Genomic DNA, 17,444 nt, shown 5'->3' on the forward strand with positions numbered 1-17,444 from the left:
GCTTTCAAGAATTGTATATGTTCTTACCTAAAATCCTGGAATTTGGGGGCGGGGGAGGGAAAAGCTACAAATGGGTGGTTTTCTTACAATAGTCGTGTATGTCTAATCTGTCTGACAGATATTATGGGTCACAAGACTATTTTTTAAGGACAAGCACAGGAACCTCTTTGGTGTAGAAACCCTGTTAGAGGCAAGACACTAGCAAGGTGGAGGTGGTGTAGTGGTTTGGGTTAGGGTAACCCTGTTTGAGCCAGGGTTAAGCTTGGTTTATGGTTGACGCATTTACTTTCCGCTTGGTGATGCGGCTCGCGGATGGAACGCGCTTCACAACTTGCAGCGTTTATGGTTCAAGCGGCTTGTCTCTGCGGTGAGCCGATATTCTCCCAAACTGTAGGGGGCAGCATGGAGCTCTACGACATGCATCCAACACTACACCATAGTAGAAGTAAAAATTACTGTTGTTTACAACATGGCATTCCAGCATTTTTAACAGGGTCCTTGTCTTTTCTGACAGTGCGAGCTATTTCTCACCAAGAATTATTAACAACATGTTGATCGCGGTGATCTCTGAGAGCTGAATCACACAAATGTCTGTATTTATGAACCTCTGCCATACTAGTTCTTGCCGGTCCGCCATGCTTTTCCGCGTCCGACCGTCCGCGTGGTTAGAAAATTTCCTAGGTGCGCGCTGCGGAAATTTTGGGCCGTGCGGAGGTGCGGTGGAGGGGCGTGGTTGTTAAAATGACGCAACTTTTCCGCGCGGAGCCGTGCGGACCTCACGGACGCGTCAAGCATAAACCAACCTTTAGGATTAGAGCCACAACAAAAGCAAGGTGGAGGTGTTGTAGTGGTTTCGGTTAGGGTAACCCTGTTAGGGCCAGGGTTAGGATTAGACCCAAGGTGGAGGTGGTGTAGTGGTTTGGGTTAGGGTAACCTCGTTAGAGCCAGGGTTAGGATTAGACCCAAGGTGGAGGTGGTGTAGTGGTTTGGGCTGTTACAGTTACTGGAGGAGACTGTGGTCGGCAACATTCAGCTGGGTTAGTGTTAGTCAGCATGGTCTACCAGGAGATGTGTTGTTCTTCTGAGCCATGATCTGCCCACAGAGGGGATACAGTGGAGCTCAACACATCATGGCTGTATTTAATAGTGTTTTTTTTTAGATGTCATTTATTAAAAAATCCTCTATATGATGGAAACAAGTAAAGAATGATTTCACATTTTCATTTAGGTGAAATAATTGTCCACAGACATGTGAACACCAGAGAACAGACCGTTTTTGACTGAGAGCTCTGCATTTGTTCCATTGTAATGTTGTTTATAACAACGACAAGAATATAGATGGATCTGTGTTCTCATCTCTGGGTCCCTCACAGCTCCACGGTGCGCAGATGTCCACGAGGAGAGACAGCAGCCAACACGCTCGGAGGTAAACACTCAGACTTCTCAGTGGTGCTGCCGCAGCAGGACCAGTGGGGCTTCCCGGGATGTCCCTTATGACCGTGACCACAGCCTTTAAACCCTCCTGCAGAGACACAGGAAGGACATCTAGACGGGCTCACGCTCTGGTCCATGTGAATGAAACATCTCGCATTCATCAGGCCAACAAAGACCCTCATGATGACCCCAACAGAGATAGAATGGTTGGAGCGTTAGCTCGTGTTTATAGAGCGCCTGCTACAAACTAAAAGTTTAGAACTTTTCATTTCCACATCTTGGTAAGATACCAAAGACCAGGTGTGACACAGTGACAGCTTCCTGTGTGAGCGGACTTGTCCCCAGTACCTGACATCGTTCCTGCGCAGCCACAGATTGCCTCTTTGGCTCCTCCACTGGAGCAGAAGGAGCAGCAGTGGAACGTCCCACCGTGGTGTCTGAACTTCTTCTTCACATTCAGCAGGAACGGAGAACCCTGCAGGGAGGAGAGGGGAGCTGTGAGCTCCAGGTGAGTCCAGCACCTGTCTACCTGTATCCTTTGTTTGGGTGCAGCCCTTAGTACCTTCACATGCTGGGCTTTGACACAAACCCACACAGAGTAAGGTCCTGGTTCCTCAGGCTTGTATGAAACGCTGTACGTTCCATCAGCGTTGTCCACCACCACCGTCTCCACAGCGCTGAAGGACACAACCATTAATGGGTATTATAAAGTATACATACCAAATAATCATTACCAACAAAGCATCCCCCACAGAGGCGGGCAGAGCCCTCACCAGTTCTTCTTCTCTTTGTGGACGATGCTGACGAGGACCTGCTCTCCTCCTCGAGCCATCTGCTCCCCGGCTGAGTCTCGACACACCAGGCTAAAACGGCCCGGCTGGCCCTCGCTGCCCCGCCGCAGACCTGTAACCAGGCTAAAGGTTAAAGGTCACACAGCTGAACACAGACAATGTACTGCAGGACTAAGAGGATAAATCTAAACATAGCTTGTTCATGTGTAAGGGGCACCAGCCAGGAAGCTCTTTTAAGATCTGCTGTTGACTCTTAATGTGGATTTGGATGTTTAGCCTGCTGTAATGTGGAATTAACTCTCATTCCCCAGCCCACCCATGACTCCCGTCCTTCCTAACGCTGCCAACTGCTTCCAGATCAGCTCCGGATGCTGATCAGTTTTCCAGACTCTCCCGCTTTCACTCACTCGAGACATCCAGCTGCTGCTGCAGTCGTGTCACTGCTGACAGACTTTGTGTTCGCATCAATGATTAATGTCACGCTGGACATCTGTCAGACTGATTATCTGATCACTCAGTGTTGTCCACAAGCAGCTGAGATCCTGAAGCCGCTGATGTTGATGAAACCGCTGCTACTGCAGAAACGGTGGACAGAGATGCCTCAGATGTTAAACCGCTGATAGATGATTAATTTGGGTCAAAACTGAAATAACGATTATTTGTGTTAAAGTTTTTACATTTCTGAGGTCGTGAAGCCTTAAAGCTTAAATACTTTGCAAATTTTCAAGTCACTTTCTTGAGCCAGTGTGTGCTAAAACAACCCTTTACAGCACATATGTCAGAGTCAAGGCCCGCGGGCCATATATAACCCGAGCAAACCTACTGTGGGTTCCTGAGGTGAGAACATGAGTAGAACACGTTTTTGTTTCCAGACCTTCTGAAGAGTCTGCTCTAAATAAATGACTGTCTCCAGAAAGTGTCCTGAAGCTTTCTGTCTACATGTCTGGACCTGACAGCATCCTCTAAGGACATTCCCAGAAGGCATGTTGAGTCACACCGGCATTCCTTTGGTTCAGGAGGAATTCTGGAACGCCCACTGGTCTATCAGCTCAGTCTGACCACTGACTTGTTTCTGTGACCAGTAAAACAGGATGTGCAAACCCAGTCCCGAGATCACCTTCTCTTTATCTTACAGGAACACAGACAGAACACCACTTTGCCTTTGTTTACCTTCTCCTTCAATGGTGCACCTGCTGACATCCAGCGTCCTCCAGTTAATCACACCCACCACTGGGTAGCCCTCCACCTCTCCGGCTGGCTCTCTGGGCAGGAAGCAAATGCTGCTGCTATCGTCTGGGGCGACCGCCGCTGGACAAGGGTTATAGCCTCTCTCTGCCAGGCTGGCGAGTCGTCTTAGAGTCACTCCTTTAGCGCTGAGGATCTCGGCGTCAGACCCACAGCTCAGGAGGCGCTCGGCAAACGCCACACTGCCTCGGACATCCAGCAGGCCCTGCTGCAGCTGCACGCTCTGCAGGTGGAGGACGTTTCTGTGGGAAACAGATGAGGCTTGGGTTCAGTGGTCCTGCTGTTAAAAGGTTACAGGTTACTGAAGAATAACCAGCTGCTCAGGGTCAGATTTGATAGGATGATTAATGGAAGGAGTTCCATAAACTCTGGTTCTCGCTACAGATTTAGCTCTGCAGACCGGTCTAGCCACTCTGCACTGTAGCAGAGACAGTCTGAAGGACAACTGTAGACTCCGTCCCACGGCTGTGTGGGTCATGGCCAGACAAACTGTGCATTTGATTTGTCCTCGGAAATCCCCACCTCCGAGTAGGAAAAATCAAATGATAAGCAGGATACTGGGAAAAAGGGGATCTCTGATTAGGCCGTTTTCCACCAATCAGTTCCAGCTGAGCAGCAGAAGACGGGTGGATAAATGTTTCCTAAGCATTCACTTCCTGTTTAGCTTTGATGTTTTTATCACTTCATTCTTTCTGTTCTGGTTAGAAGAGCTTCACGAACGCGGTTAATACGATTGTTCAGGGGTGGGAATTGAACGCATCATTTAGATTAATGTTTTACTCAAGTCCCACTCGTAGATGTTTAGTTTAAAGAGCTTAAAACCAAACAAAAAAACATTAATATAATTAAGGGCAGAGAAAATGTTACTACCAAACTTATTTATTAGCCTCGAGGGCCTTAAAGTAGCTTTTCCCCTTTCAGAAATGATGTATGATTGTCAGAAATCCGTAAAAGTGATTATCTCATCATGTACTGTGATGTAATGTAGAAACTAAGACAAGTTTTTTTTGTTTTTGCTAACCACGCCCCCTGCCCCACAGAGCTCTGTGCAATAGGAAACGGAGTGCAGACCAGAACTAACCAATATCATTAGACTACCGCTTAGATGCTTCAAATTTAAGGAATACCTCGACTGATGCAGAGTTGATGAACTTTTCACGAACAAGTAAGTCTCTAAGATATAAATATATGAGAACAAAACATGACATGAGAATAATACTTGTAAAACAACATGTTTTAGCTGTTTGTCGGCTACAGAAGAACATTTATAAACAGAAATGTGAAGTCACCATCTTAAAAGGAACTCCGGCTAAGAGGACGTGGATGCCCTAATAAGCCACAAGTTTTCTGTTGTATCAAACTATGTTGTTAGAAACACACAAAATATAGCCGTTTATTTATATATCTAAAATATTAAGTACATTTTTTGACATATGCAGGACGCCATGCTTTCTGCATGCAATGCACTCTAGGGGCAATGACGGATATTGGCTGCACTTGGAAGAATAGCTATTGACGCTAGTGTTTGTTTACGCGCTCACTGTATTAATTATTAAGTAAAATGCTGCATTGTGCTGCTTTTGGATGTAATTTCCAGTCAGAGGGCAACAAGGGGAGTGATGTGACTTTACACAGCTTTCCCACTGGCAAGAAGAGGAGAAAGCAGTGGGAAGATGCCTGTGGACGGACACAACTTCCCAAAGAAAGTTTCAGAATTCTAAAAGAAGGCTGTGTTCCCAACATTTTTCTCCTGATGCGTTTGAGGCTTATAGTCAACCACAAATACTTTAAGAGCTCACCGGAGCGGCTGGGTATAAGAGAGGGCAGAAACTAAATGCTTTACTGGCCATTTTCCCACACAAGGGGCCTAAACACCCTCGGAGAGACGAGAGACGCTGGACACTCTCCTGAGCCGACAATCAGCTCCTGCAGCTGCCGCTTCTGTCACGTTCAGCGAACCATCTGACACGCCACTCGCCACGGATGCAGCTGAACATTCACCTCTCTCGTCAGTAAAACAAGCAGTAAGTGTAGCAACAGTGTTCTCCAAATATATATCGTAAATCCTCTAATACAGGCAGGCATTCAATTAAAGGCCGGGTCTCCAATTTTGGCCGCGCCATCTCCAACGCCAGTTCAAAGCGTTCTAGAGAAGTTGTCGGAGTGGCCAATCCGTAACTTTCCTCTTCAGCCAAAAGAACCAACGACAAGCTGGATAAAATCTGTTGCTGTTCCAACTGCTGCAACGGTTCATTTCACAATAAAAGCTGAACCATCACGACCCAGGTTTGGGTCTCGCTAGATGCCAACAAACTGTCGTGACCTGGGAGTATCTCAAGACTGGTGGTCGGCTGCCGTGGCTCTTCTACATGCTCCGGCTCCACAAGGTCAAGCTGGACCTCTACACCTCCTGATCTAGACGGGTACGTAGACCGACAAATGGCGTTGAATGTGTTTATGAACCTTCTAACCAAAGCTTAATGCGAAGACATCACCTTCATTTCCCCTCAGAACTAATCGTTTCTTCGGATTTGCTGGTTCTGAGCAACATTCCACACTACACCATTCTCCGTCTCACTCACCTTAGTTACACCATACATTTAGTGTTAAAGTTAGTCTAGTTTAATTTGTTTAGTAATAAATCTTTAAACTTTTAAACTTGACTCGCTCTTCTGTTGTCTCTGAGTGAATTCGAAGCTGTTATCTAATCCCTGCAATAAAAAGTTCCAATCTTCTGGTTAAACAGTACCCACAGTCAGATCCATAAGGTGGATTTCATATTTACTATGGAATCATATGGCTTATGGCTTATTAAATAACATGTAATTTAAATCATTACAAAACACTTCTGGTAACCCTTAGCTACTTTCTACTGTCGCTTATAATTCCTGCAGGTCAGAGCGTCCTTCTGGACATTCGGAAGGGAATGCTGTAGTGAAGTGTTTCGTTTACAAAATGAAACGGCTCTAAGGCCTAGCTCCCAAGCCGCTGAGAAAATGTGCGTGCGCGGCACGCGCCGTGAGACGGGGTGGAGGGTTAAACTCCTTCAGTCATGAGCAAGTGTATCGGCTCCTTTGTACTAGGAATCAGTTGTTTTTGCGATTACCTTGTTTCTTTCTATTTTTCATGTTTTTTTCTCTCTGATTGTGCAATCATATGAGCAAATACAAACATATAAACATAAAATCAACATTAATTTAAAAATCATCTTAAATAATCAAGATCTCAGTTTCAGTTAAATAATCGTGATGATCATGTCTGCCATAATCGAGCAGCCCTGGTTGCTACTACTGCGCGGAAACCCCGTCGTACCTGCGCTGGACCTGAAGCTCCTCTAGGCGCCGCAGCAGAGACAGACAATGGGCCTCCACAGCGCTGGCGTAGCCTCGAGCAAAGGCTCTGATCTCACTGGCTGTTGCCTCGACCCGTACCTTCAAATTCTCCTGGGAAGTTTCCACCTGAAGCAGGATATCAGGAAAAATTAAACAAAATAAAAAACAAAGCTTAACAAGCCGCACCACCAAGTGTGTTTTAGATAACAAAAGAATGGGCTTAGAGACGGCCTCTCTGAACCTTCTGTAGAACTTCCTCCATCTGCTCCAGTCGGGGTCGTAGACGCGTGCTGACCAGATCTCGAATACGGTCACCGTGATGGTCGATGACGTCGTGCGTAGGACAGCAGTGGTGGTCTCTGTGCAGCGTGGAAGCGCAGTCCAGACATACGGGTAGGTCGCAGAGCTGACAGAAGAGCCTGAGCTCCTGGCCGGGGTGAAGAGAGCAGAGGATGGGACGACCAAGACGTCCACGAGCCTTCAGGTCCTCCACCGCCTGAACAGAGTGAGACGCTGTTCGCTTCTGACGTCTGGACACGATGCAGAGAGCAGGTTTTCACACATCTGGATAGGCTCATGAGCACCACACCACTAGGTGGCAGTAACTCCCACATTAATGACAAATCAAAATACAAAGGAAGGTTTCAGCTTTGCTGAAGATTCTCTGAACACTTTAGTATTAATCTTTGTTGCTTAACTGAGTTCTTGAGGGTTTAAGTGGACGGGCCATGCCCTGGATCAACACAAACGCTTTGTTGAGTGTTAGGGTGAGAGCATCTGGACAAAATGAGACAAACTAAGGCCGTGTAATTCAACTATTTGTTCTAAATTACTACCTAAACAAGTTAGTTAACAAAAGTGTGTATTCTTATTGAAATGTTTTCACATTAAACTTTGTAAACATGTTCATATTGTCCTTCTGAAGGCTAGTCTGAAGGTGTTTTGAAAAAATGATCAGCTCAACAAAGGTGATAGAATGAGGGCAAAACCCACTGAACCGTTTATGACATGCATCAACTGACCTGTAGTAAAGCTTCCAGAGATATTATTTTGTACATTCCCATGCCCCGAGGTTCATGAAAAGCACATTTATACAAGTTCTAACCCCGTTTGGATAGTAGTGGCTCAGCTTTTGTTTAGATACATTTTAGGCATGTGCATTTTAATATAGTGGCTCCAAATCAGGAATGTCCGTAGGGCTATTTGTGGCCTTCTGTGATTTTGCACAGCCCCCAAATGCATATCTAGAAGGATGAACTTTGTTTCTTTAATAGGCTAGAGCAGTGGCGGCTCCAGAAATTTTTTTTCTGCAGGTGCTATGAAGGAGCTAGTTTTTTTATTGAGGGTGCTATGAAGGAAGTGGTCATGCGTACCTATTGTTCTCTAAAACACCTTCAACACTAGCAGATACACATGCGTGCACAAAACCTCAACAACACCTGAAACAATCATTAATATACATCATAAACATATGAACAATCGCTGACTTGTCCATGAAATCATAAACACATACAGCCACACAGAAAACCATCTATAGTGTTGCAAGGTAAGCTAACGTTAGTGTTAGCATTTCCAGCGGCAAAACCCTCGACTACTGCGGCGGTTGAGGGTTGACTCTCTTCATCCAGATCCGTATGTTTTTGTGGGTCTGAGATCACTTCCAAAGATTCATTTGTTTCTGACTGAACCCGTGGAAATGTGGGCAACAAAAACCGATCCATTTTACCACTAGCTCTACCTTTCACTCGTTCGCAGGTGGAAAATGAGGTCAAAGGTTAACATCAATTTCCTGTTTTGGTTTAAGATTTTATTATCTACATGATAATTTCCTCATTATTTTTGTTTTGTATGTTAAATATTATCACAACCACACGTTACATTAAAATTAAATTGTAAAAAACGTATAAACGGAAGTCGCCTTTCCAGCTCACCACTCAGTCATCGTTTCTTCAGATTCACGATCAGAGTTTCCAACGTACCGATCAATCCAACGAACTATCAGCTCATAGTAAGTTATCTTACTTACTTCTGGAAAGCCCGGCATTTCCGTGTCACTTCGTTGACGCTCGAACGCTTGGGGGTTTCCTAGATCAGCCGGCGTTTCACCGACACTATCACTTCCGCGTCTGTGAAACCACGCTCCCTATTGAATTATCGTATGATCACATTCTCTTTTTGGGGGTAAAACTCAAGTGCCAGACCGTAGGTACTGACACGCGATCGTTCATGTCGGTTCATTTCCTTTAATGTTTTCTGTCTTTTATTTGCGCCTGATGTGTATCGCTGCTGTGGAGCAGGGCGCTTCACCTTGTCCTCCGACGCACAGATCACAGCAGGGAGCGCTCAGCTGTTTTCGCGGTCGGTAGATCTGCCTCCTGAGCACGGCCACAGTAACAATCAGGTGTCGCCACCTCAAAAACTAATTTAACACGCGATCGTTCATGTCAGTTCATTTCCTTTAATGTTTTCTGTCTTTTATTTGCGGCTGATGCGTTTCGCTGCATGCTGTGGAGCGGGGCGCTGCGCGCATCACCTTGTCCTCCGACGCACTGATCACTGATACAGCCGCCAAACAGCAAGCGCTCCGCTGTTTTTGCGGTCGGTAGATCTTTTAGAACTGCAGTTCAAAGGTAACTCATGAGGTGAATATATATGAACCCAGGTAGCAGTTTTTTTTAGGATTGAGAGGAGATGCAGGAAGATAATAAACAGACAGGACAGAAAAATAGTCAAATAAAAACAAGTTAGTTTTTGTACCTGCTGGTTGCAACAAACAGACACCATTGAAGGTAATCAGAAGTGAGGAACAGAAAATGAAATAATTATTTTAATGTTTAGAGCAGCAGGAACTCTGAGAGGCTGCAGGTGCATCAGTGAGTTTGCGGCCGCTGCGCAGGGGGAGGGGGGAGAGGGCTGAAGCAGAAACTACCGTTGTTAAAAGAAATGTGTTTAACTTTGAAAATGTGGGCGCAATTTTAATTGTCAAAAACTCCAGCGAACCATTAGTTCATTTTGCTCAAATAGAAATAGAGGCCTGCCTCTAATACTGGCCCCCCTTCCAATAAAGGCCTGGAGCTTGATGAGCTCGAGTCAAATACAGGCCCGGGCCTGTATTAGAGGATTCACGGTATCCTCAGAAGTTTTAATCAACACCAAGCAGATAAATTCTACCTCCGGCTACTAAAACTCAATATCTGCAGTCTCTTTAAAAGTCGGACTCTGAAATGTTCTCCAACTCAATATCTATGTTTTAAAAAATGTGATTTTTAGTACCAAACTAGAGGTATTTGGATTTTGTTTCAACTCTAGAAAGGTTCTATCCCAAGAGCTGTAGCACAGCAGAGAAGGAAGATGAGGAGCTTGTGAGAATGTGCACCACCTGTGGGCTAAACTTTTCAATCTGATTGTGACATAAATAGACATGAAGCTAGGAGGTCTGGGCCTACTCCACCTGTGAGCTTGGCAGCAGAACTCGCAAAGGTTGACCGAGCAGACCTCACAGCGGCTCTCAGCGCCTCCTTCCCCGCACAGGTCGCATCCCAGCGGGCCGTTGGTCACCAGGGTCTCCAGGAACACTTCGTCCAGCGCCAGGTGGTCTGTACTCAGTCCGGCCGGACCCTGCTGAGGGAGGTCCACTTCGGAGTCACACTCGGGACACAGTACCGTTGTTGTGACGCTTTGTCGGCTTGTCTTCACCGCCTCTCCGCAACTCCCGTTCCCACGAGAAGACACCGAGAACGCCTCCAGCTGGCCGATGCAGTCGGAGCAGAACGTGTGAAGGCAGGGGAGGATTTTAGGGTCCCGGTAAAGGCGTTTACACACGCTACAGACCGCTCTGGGGTTCACCGGAGCGGGTTTAGGTGCATCCGAGCTCAGGGTGGGCTCTTTCTGCTCCGGCTGCGACATGGTTCGCTTTGAACGAGTCCAGGTACAGAAATCAGAGCAGTCAAACACCCAGCTCAGCAAAGTTGTCAAAGCTGGAAAACTTCCGTAAAGTCTTTTGGAGCATGTCCAGATAGCTATATAATCCGCTTCTCACGCGATAACCTGCGACATATTAAACGCCCCACACTAATAAACCACTTTTCTTCACCTCAACAGCCCCTTCGAAAAAGTTCGGTGACGTGTTCAGAGACGCCTGGGACATACGAACTTCACCCTGACAAACCAATGGGCGGCTCCCAGTTCCTGATCTAGACGTACCCGTCTAGATCAGGAGGTGTAGAGGTCCAGCTTGACCTTGTGGAGCCGGAGCATGTAGAAGAGCCACGGCAGCCGACCACCAGTCTTGAGATACTCCCAGGTCACGACAGTTTGTTGGCATCTAGCGAGACCCAAACCTGGGTCGTGATGGTTCAGCTTTTATTGTGAAATGAACCGTTGCAGCAGTTGGAACAGCAACAGATTTTATCCAGCTTGTCGTTGGTTCTTTTGGCTGAAGAGGAAAGTTACGGATTGGCCACTCCGACAACTTCTCTAGAACGCTTTGAACTGGCGTTGGAGATGGCGCGGCCAAAATTGGAGACCCGGCCTTTAATTGAATGCCTGCCTGTATTAGAGGATTTACGATATATATTTGGAGAACACTGTTGCTACACTTACTGCTTGTTTTACTGACGAGAGAGGTGAATGTTCAGCTGCATCCGTGGCGAGTGGCGTGTCAGATGGTTCGCTGAACGTGACAGAAGCGGCAGCTGCAGGAGCTGATTGTCGGCTCAGGAGAGTGTCCAGCGTCTCTCGTCTCTCCGAGGGTGTTTAGGCCCCTTGTGTGGGAAAATGGCCAGTAAAGCATTTAGTTTCTGCCCTCTCTTATACCCAGCCGCTCCGGTGAGCTCTTAAAGTATTTGTGGTTGACTATAAGCCTCAAACGCATCAGGAGAAAAATGTTGGGAACACAGCCTTCTTTTAGAATTCTGAAACTTTCTTTGGGAAGTTGTGTCCGTCCACAGGCATCTTCCCACTGCTTTCTCCTCTTCTTGCCAGTGGGAAAGCTGTGTAAAGTCACATCACTCCCCTTGTTGCCCTCTGACTGGAAATTACATCCAAAAGCAGCACAATGCAGCATTTTACTTAATAATTAATACAGTGAGCGCGTAAACAAACACTAGCGTCAATAGCTATTCTTCCAAGTGCAGCCAATATCCGTCATTGCCCCTAGAGTGCATTGCATGCAGAAAGCATGGCGTCCTGCATATGTCAAAAAATGTACTTAATATTTTAGATATATAAATAAACGGCTATATTTTGTGTGTTTCTAACAACATAGTTTGATACAACAGAAAACTTGTGGCTTATTAGGGCATCCACGTCCTCTTAGCCGGAGTTCCTTTTAAGATGGTGACTTCACATTTCTGTTTATAAATGTTCTTCTGTAGCCGACAAACAGCTAAAACATGTTGTTTTACAAGTATTATTCTCATGTCATGTTTTGTTCTCATATATTTATATCTTAGAGACTTACTTGTTCGTGAAAAGTTCATCAACTCTGCATCAGTCGAGGTATTCCTTAAATTTGAAGCATCTAAGCGGTAGTCTAATGATATTGGTTAGTTCTGGTCTGCACTCCGTTTCCTATTGCACAGAGCTCTGTGGGGCAGGGGGCGTGGTTAGCAAAAACAAAAAAAACTTGTCTTAGTTTCTACATTACATCACAGTACATGATGAGATAATCACTTTTACGGATTTCTGACAATCATACATCATTTCTGAAAGGGGAAAAGCTACTTTAAGGCCCTCGAGGCTAATAAATAAGTTTGGTAGTAACATTTTCTCTGCCCTTAATTATATTAATGTTTTTTTGTTTGGTTTTAAGCTCTTTAAACTAAACATCTACGAGTGGGACTTGAGTAAAACATTAATCTAAATGATGCGTTCAATTCCCACCCCTGAACAATCGTATTAACCGCGTTCGTGAAGCTCTTCTAACCAGAACAGAAAGAATGAAGTGATAAAAACATCAAAGCTAAACAGGAAGTGAATGCTTAGGAAACATTTATCCACCCGTCTTCTGCTGCTCAGCTGGAACTGATTGGTGGAAAACGGCCTAATCAGAGATCCCCTTTTTCCCAGTATCCTGCTTATCATTTGATTTTTCCTACTCGGAGGTGGGGATTTCCGAGGACAAATCAAATGCACAGTTTGTCTGGCCATGACCCACACAGCCGTGGGACGGAGTCTACAGTTGTCCTTCAGACTGTCTCTGCTACAGTGCAGAGTGGCTAGACCGGTCTGCAGAGCTAAATCTGTAGCGAGAACCAGAGTTTATGGAACTCCTTCCATTAATCATCCTATCAAATCTGACCCTGAGCAGCTGGTTATTCTTCAGTAACCTGTAACCTTTTAACAGCAGGACCACTGAACCCAAGCCTCATCTGTTTCCCACAGAAACGTCCTCCACCTGCAGAGCGTGCAGCTGCAGCAGGGCCTGCTGGATGTCCGAGGCAGTGTGGCGTTTGCCGAGCGCCTCCTGAGCTGTGGGTCTGACGCCGAGATCCTCAGCGCTAAAGGAGTGACTCTAAGACGACTCGCCAGCCTGGCAGAGAGAGGCTATAACCCTTGTCCAGCGGCGGTCGCCCCAGACGATAGCAGCAGCATTTGCTTCCTGCCCAGAGAGCCAGCCGGAGAGGTGGAGGGCTACCCAGTGGTGGGTGTGATTAACTGGAGGACGCTGGATGTCAGCAGGTGCACCATTGAAGGAGAAGGTAAACAAAGGCAAAGTGGTGTTCTGTCTGTGTTCCTGTAAGATAAAGAGAAGGTGATCTCGGGACTGGGTTTGCACATCCTGTTTTACTGGTCACAGAAACAAGTCAGTGGTCAGACTGAGCTGATAGACCAGTGGGCGTTCCAGAATTCCTCCTGAACCAAAGGAATGCCGGTGTGACTCAACATGCCTTCTGGGAATGTCCTTAGAGGATGCTGTCAGGTCCAGACATGTAGACAGAAAGCTTCAGGACACTTTCTGGAGACAGTCATTTATTTAGAGCAGACTCTTCAGAAGGTCTGGAAACAAAAACGTGTTCTACTCATGTTCTCACCTCAGGAACCCACAGTAGGTTTGCTCGGGTTATATATGGCCCGCGGGCCTTGACTCTGACATATGTGCTGTAAAGGGTTGTTTTAGCACACACTGGCTCAAGAAAGTGACTTGAAAATTTGCAAAGTATTTAAGCTTTAAGGCTTCACGACCTCAGAAATGTAAAAACTTTAACACAAATAATCGTTATTTCAGTTTTGACCCAAATTAATCATCTATCAGCGGTTTAACATCTGAGGCATCTCTGTCCACCGTTTCTGCAGTAGCAGCGGTTTCATCAACATCAGCGGCTTCAGGATCTCAGCTGCTTGTGGACAACACTGAGTGATCAGATAATCAGTCTGACAGATGTCCAGCGTGACATTAATCATTGATGCGAACACAAAGTCTGTCAGCAGTGACACGACTGCAGCAGCAGCTGGATGTCTCGAGTGAGTGAAAGCGGGAGAGTCTGGAAAACTGATCAGCATCCGGAGCTGATCTGGAAGCAGTTGGCAGCGTTAGGAAGGACGGGAGTCATGGGTGGGCTGGGGAATGAGAGTTAATTCCACATTACAGCAGGCTAAACATCCAAATCCACATTAAGAGTCAACAGCAGATCTTAAAAGAGCTTCCTGGCTGGTGCCCCTTACACATGAACAAGCTATGTTTAGATTTATCCTCTTAGTCCTGCAGTACATTGTCTGTGTTCAGCTGTGTGACCTTTAACCTTTAGCCTGGTTACAGGTCTGCGGCGGGGCAGCGAGGGCCAGCCGGGCCGTTTTAGCCTGGTGTGTCGAGACTCAGCCGGGGAGCAGATGGCTCGAGGAGGAGAGCAGGTCCTCGTCAGCATCGTCCACAAAGAGAAGAAGAACTGGTGAGGGCTCTGCCCGCCTCTGTGGGGGATGCTTTGTTGGTAATGATTATTTGGTATGTATACTTTATAATACCCATTAATGGTTGTGTCCTTCAGCGCTGTGGAGACGGTGGTGGTGGACAACGCTGATGGAACGTACAGCGTTTCATACAAGCCTGAGGAACCAGGACCTTACTCTGTGTGGGTTTGTGTCAAAGCCCAGCATGTGAAGGTACTAAGGGCTGCACCCAAACAAAGGATACAGGTAGACAGGTGCTGGACTCACCTGGAGCTCACAGCTCCCCTCTCCTCCCTGCAGGGTTCTCCGTTCCTGCTGAATGTGAAGAAGAAGTTCAGACACCACGGTGGGACGTTCCACTGCTGCTCCTTCTGCTCCAGTGGAGGAGCCAAAGAGGCAATCTGTGGCTGCGCAGGAACGATGTCAGGTACTGGGGACAAGTCCGCTCACACAGGAAGCTGTCACTGTGTCACACCTGGTCTTTGGTATCTTACCAAGATGTGGAAATGAAAAGTTCTAAACTTTTAGTTTGTAGCAGGCGCTCTATAAACACGAGCTAACGCTCCAACCATTCTATCTCTGTTGGGGTCATCATGAGGGTCTTTGTTGGCCTGATGAATGCGAGATGTTTCATTCACATGGACCAGAGCGTGAGCCCGTCTAGATGTCCTTCCTGTGTCTCTGCAGGAGGGTTTAAAGGCTGTGGTCACGGTCATAAGGGACATCCCGGGAAGCCCCACTGGTCCTGCTGCGGCAGCACCACTGAGAAGTCTGAGTGTTTACCTCCGAGCGTGTTGGCTGCTGTCTCTCCTCGTGGACATCTGCGCACCGTGGAGCTGTGAGGGACCCAGAGATGAGAACACAGATCCATCTATATTCTTGTCGTTGTTATAAACAACATTACAATGGAACAAATGCAGAGCTCTCAGTCAAAAACGGTCTGTTCTCTGGTGTTCACATGTCTGTGGACAATTATTTCACCTAAATGAAAATGTGAAATCATTCTTTACTTGTTTCCATCATATAGAGGATTTTTTAATAAATGACATCTAAAAAAAAACACTATTAAATACAGCCATGATGTGTTGAGCTCCACTGTATCCCCTCTGTGGGCAGATCATGGCTCAGAAGAACAACACATCTCCTGGTAGACCATGCTGACTAACACTAACCCAGCTGAATGTTGCCGACCACAGTCTCCTCCAGTAACTGTAACAGCCCAAACCACTACACCACCTCCACCTTGGGTCTAATCCTAACCCTGGCTCTAACGAGGTTACCCTAACCCAAACCACTACACCACCTCCACCTTGGGTCTAATCCTAACCCTGGCCCTAACAGGGTTACCCTAACCGAAACCACTACAACACCTCCACCTTGCTTTTGTTGTGGCTCTAATCCTAAAGGTTGGTTTATGCTTGACGCGTCCGTGAGGTCCGCACGGCTCCGCGCGGAAAAGTTGCGTCATTTTAACAACCACGCCCCTCCACCGCACCTCCGCACGGCCCAAAATTTCCGCAGCGCGCACCTAGGAAATTTTCTAACCACGCGGACGGTCGGACGCGGAAAAGCATGGCGGACCGGCAAGAACTAGTATGGCAGAGGTTCATAAATACAGACATTTGTGTGATTCAGCTCTCAGAGATCACCGCGATCAACATGTTGTTAATAATTCTTGGTGAGAAATAGCTCGCACTGTCAGAAAAGACAAGGACCCTGTTAAAAATGCTGGAATGCCATGTTGTAAACAACAGTAATTTTTACTTCTACTATGGTGTAGTGTTGGATGCATGTCGTAGAGCTCCATGCTGCCCCCTACAGTTTGGGAGAATATCGGCTCACCGCAGAGACAAGCCGCTTGAACCATAAACGCTGCAAGTTGTGAAGCGCGTTCCATCCGCGAGCCGCATCACCAAGCGGAAAGTAAATGCGTCAACCATAAACCAAGCTTAACCCTGGCTCAAACAGGGTTACCCTAACCCAAACCACTACACCACCTCCACCTTGCTAGTGTCTTGCCTCTAACAGGGTTTCTACACCAAAGAGGTTCCTGTGCTTGTCCTTAAAAAATAGTCTTGTGACCCATAATATCTGTCAGACAGATTAGACATACACGACTATTGTAAGAAAACCACCCATTTGTAGCTTTTCCCTCCCCCGCCCCCAAATTCCAGGATTTTAGGTAAGAACATATACAATTCTTGAAAGCAGAAAAACTGAATTTATTGGAGGAAAGAAGCTCTGAGTGTCTCTAAATGAGCTGCTGATCTGAGTAAAAGTGAAACCAACTCAGAGATTTTAGACTTGGAGCTCATGTTTTCCTCAGCTGTTCTCTTGGAACCAGCAGATGGTGCTGGGAGAACAGCCAGAGCTCTTGGTAATGGGAACACGAAGAACTGGTTCACTACTGGAACTGGAAAAAGTGGACCATCCATCCATTCCCAGTTGCTTAACCTTTTTTTCCTTTCAGGTTTTTATGCCATTAATTTGTGTTTTTTCAAGTAGTGCAGAATCACAAAGGTGGATCTGCACCAGAGTCAGCCCCGCCCATTCACGCAAACTCAGCCCAGCCCACTGACTTCTTCTGTTTGTTTTTTTTTTTTGTTTGTTTTGTTTTTTTACTTTATTGCAAACTAACCTGACCTACATGAACTACGGCTGTTACTAGTTTACAGTTGTTAATACTAAATTCCAATTAAGCAAGATAAGTATAATTTGCTACATGAAATGAAAGGTTCTTTTCAGCAAATTTCTG

General features: G+C 46.3%; 2 protein-coding genes across 2 annotated transcripts; one reads left to right on the forward strand and one right to left on the reverse strand.

Moving 5' to 3' along the window:
• Positions 1-1,205: 1,205 nt before the first annotated feature.
• On the reverse strand, positions 1,206-10,941 carry LOC129159994 (E3 ubiquitin-protein ligase TRIM45). The gene is made up of 8 exons (XM_070547860.1): positions 10,254-10,941; positions 7,044-7,332; positions 6,783-6,928; positions 3,396-3,712; positions 2,208-2,337; positions 1,997-2,111; positions 1,783-1,909; positions 1,206-1,522 (listed from the first exon to the last, which is right to left on the reverse strand). Exons 1-8 carry the CDS (start codon positions 10,706-10,708, stop codon positions 1,368-1,370), a joined length of 1,734 nt encoding a protein of 577 aa, XP_070403961.1. The 5' UTR covers positions 10,709-10,941; the 3' UTR covers positions 1,206-1,367.
• Positions 10,942-11,578: 637 nt separating this feature from the next.
• LOC139061548 (E3 ubiquitin-protein ligase TRIM45-like) lies at positions 11,579-15,693 on the forward strand. The gene is made up of 6 exons (XM_070547859.1): positions 11,579-11,585; positions 13,168-13,503; positions 14,562-14,691; positions 14,788-14,902; positions 14,990-15,116; positions 15,377-15,693. Exons 1-6 carry the CDS (start codon positions 11,579-11,581, stop codon positions 15,529-15,531), a joined length of 870 nt encoding a protein of 289 aa, XP_070403960.1. The 3' UTR covers positions 15,532-15,693.
• The last annotated feature ends 1,751 nt before the right edge of the window (positions 15,694-17,444 follow it).

The sequence above is a fragment of the Nothobranchius furzeri genome, unplaced genomic scaffold (assembly GCF_043380555.1).
Source record: "Nothobranchius furzeri strain GRZ-AD unplaced genomic scaffold, NfurGRZ-RIMD1 Scf059, whole genome shotgun sequence".
Lineage (NCBI taxonomy): Eukaryota > Metazoa > Chordata > Actinopteri > Cyprinodontiformes > Nothobranchiidae > Nothobranchius > Nothobranchius furzeri.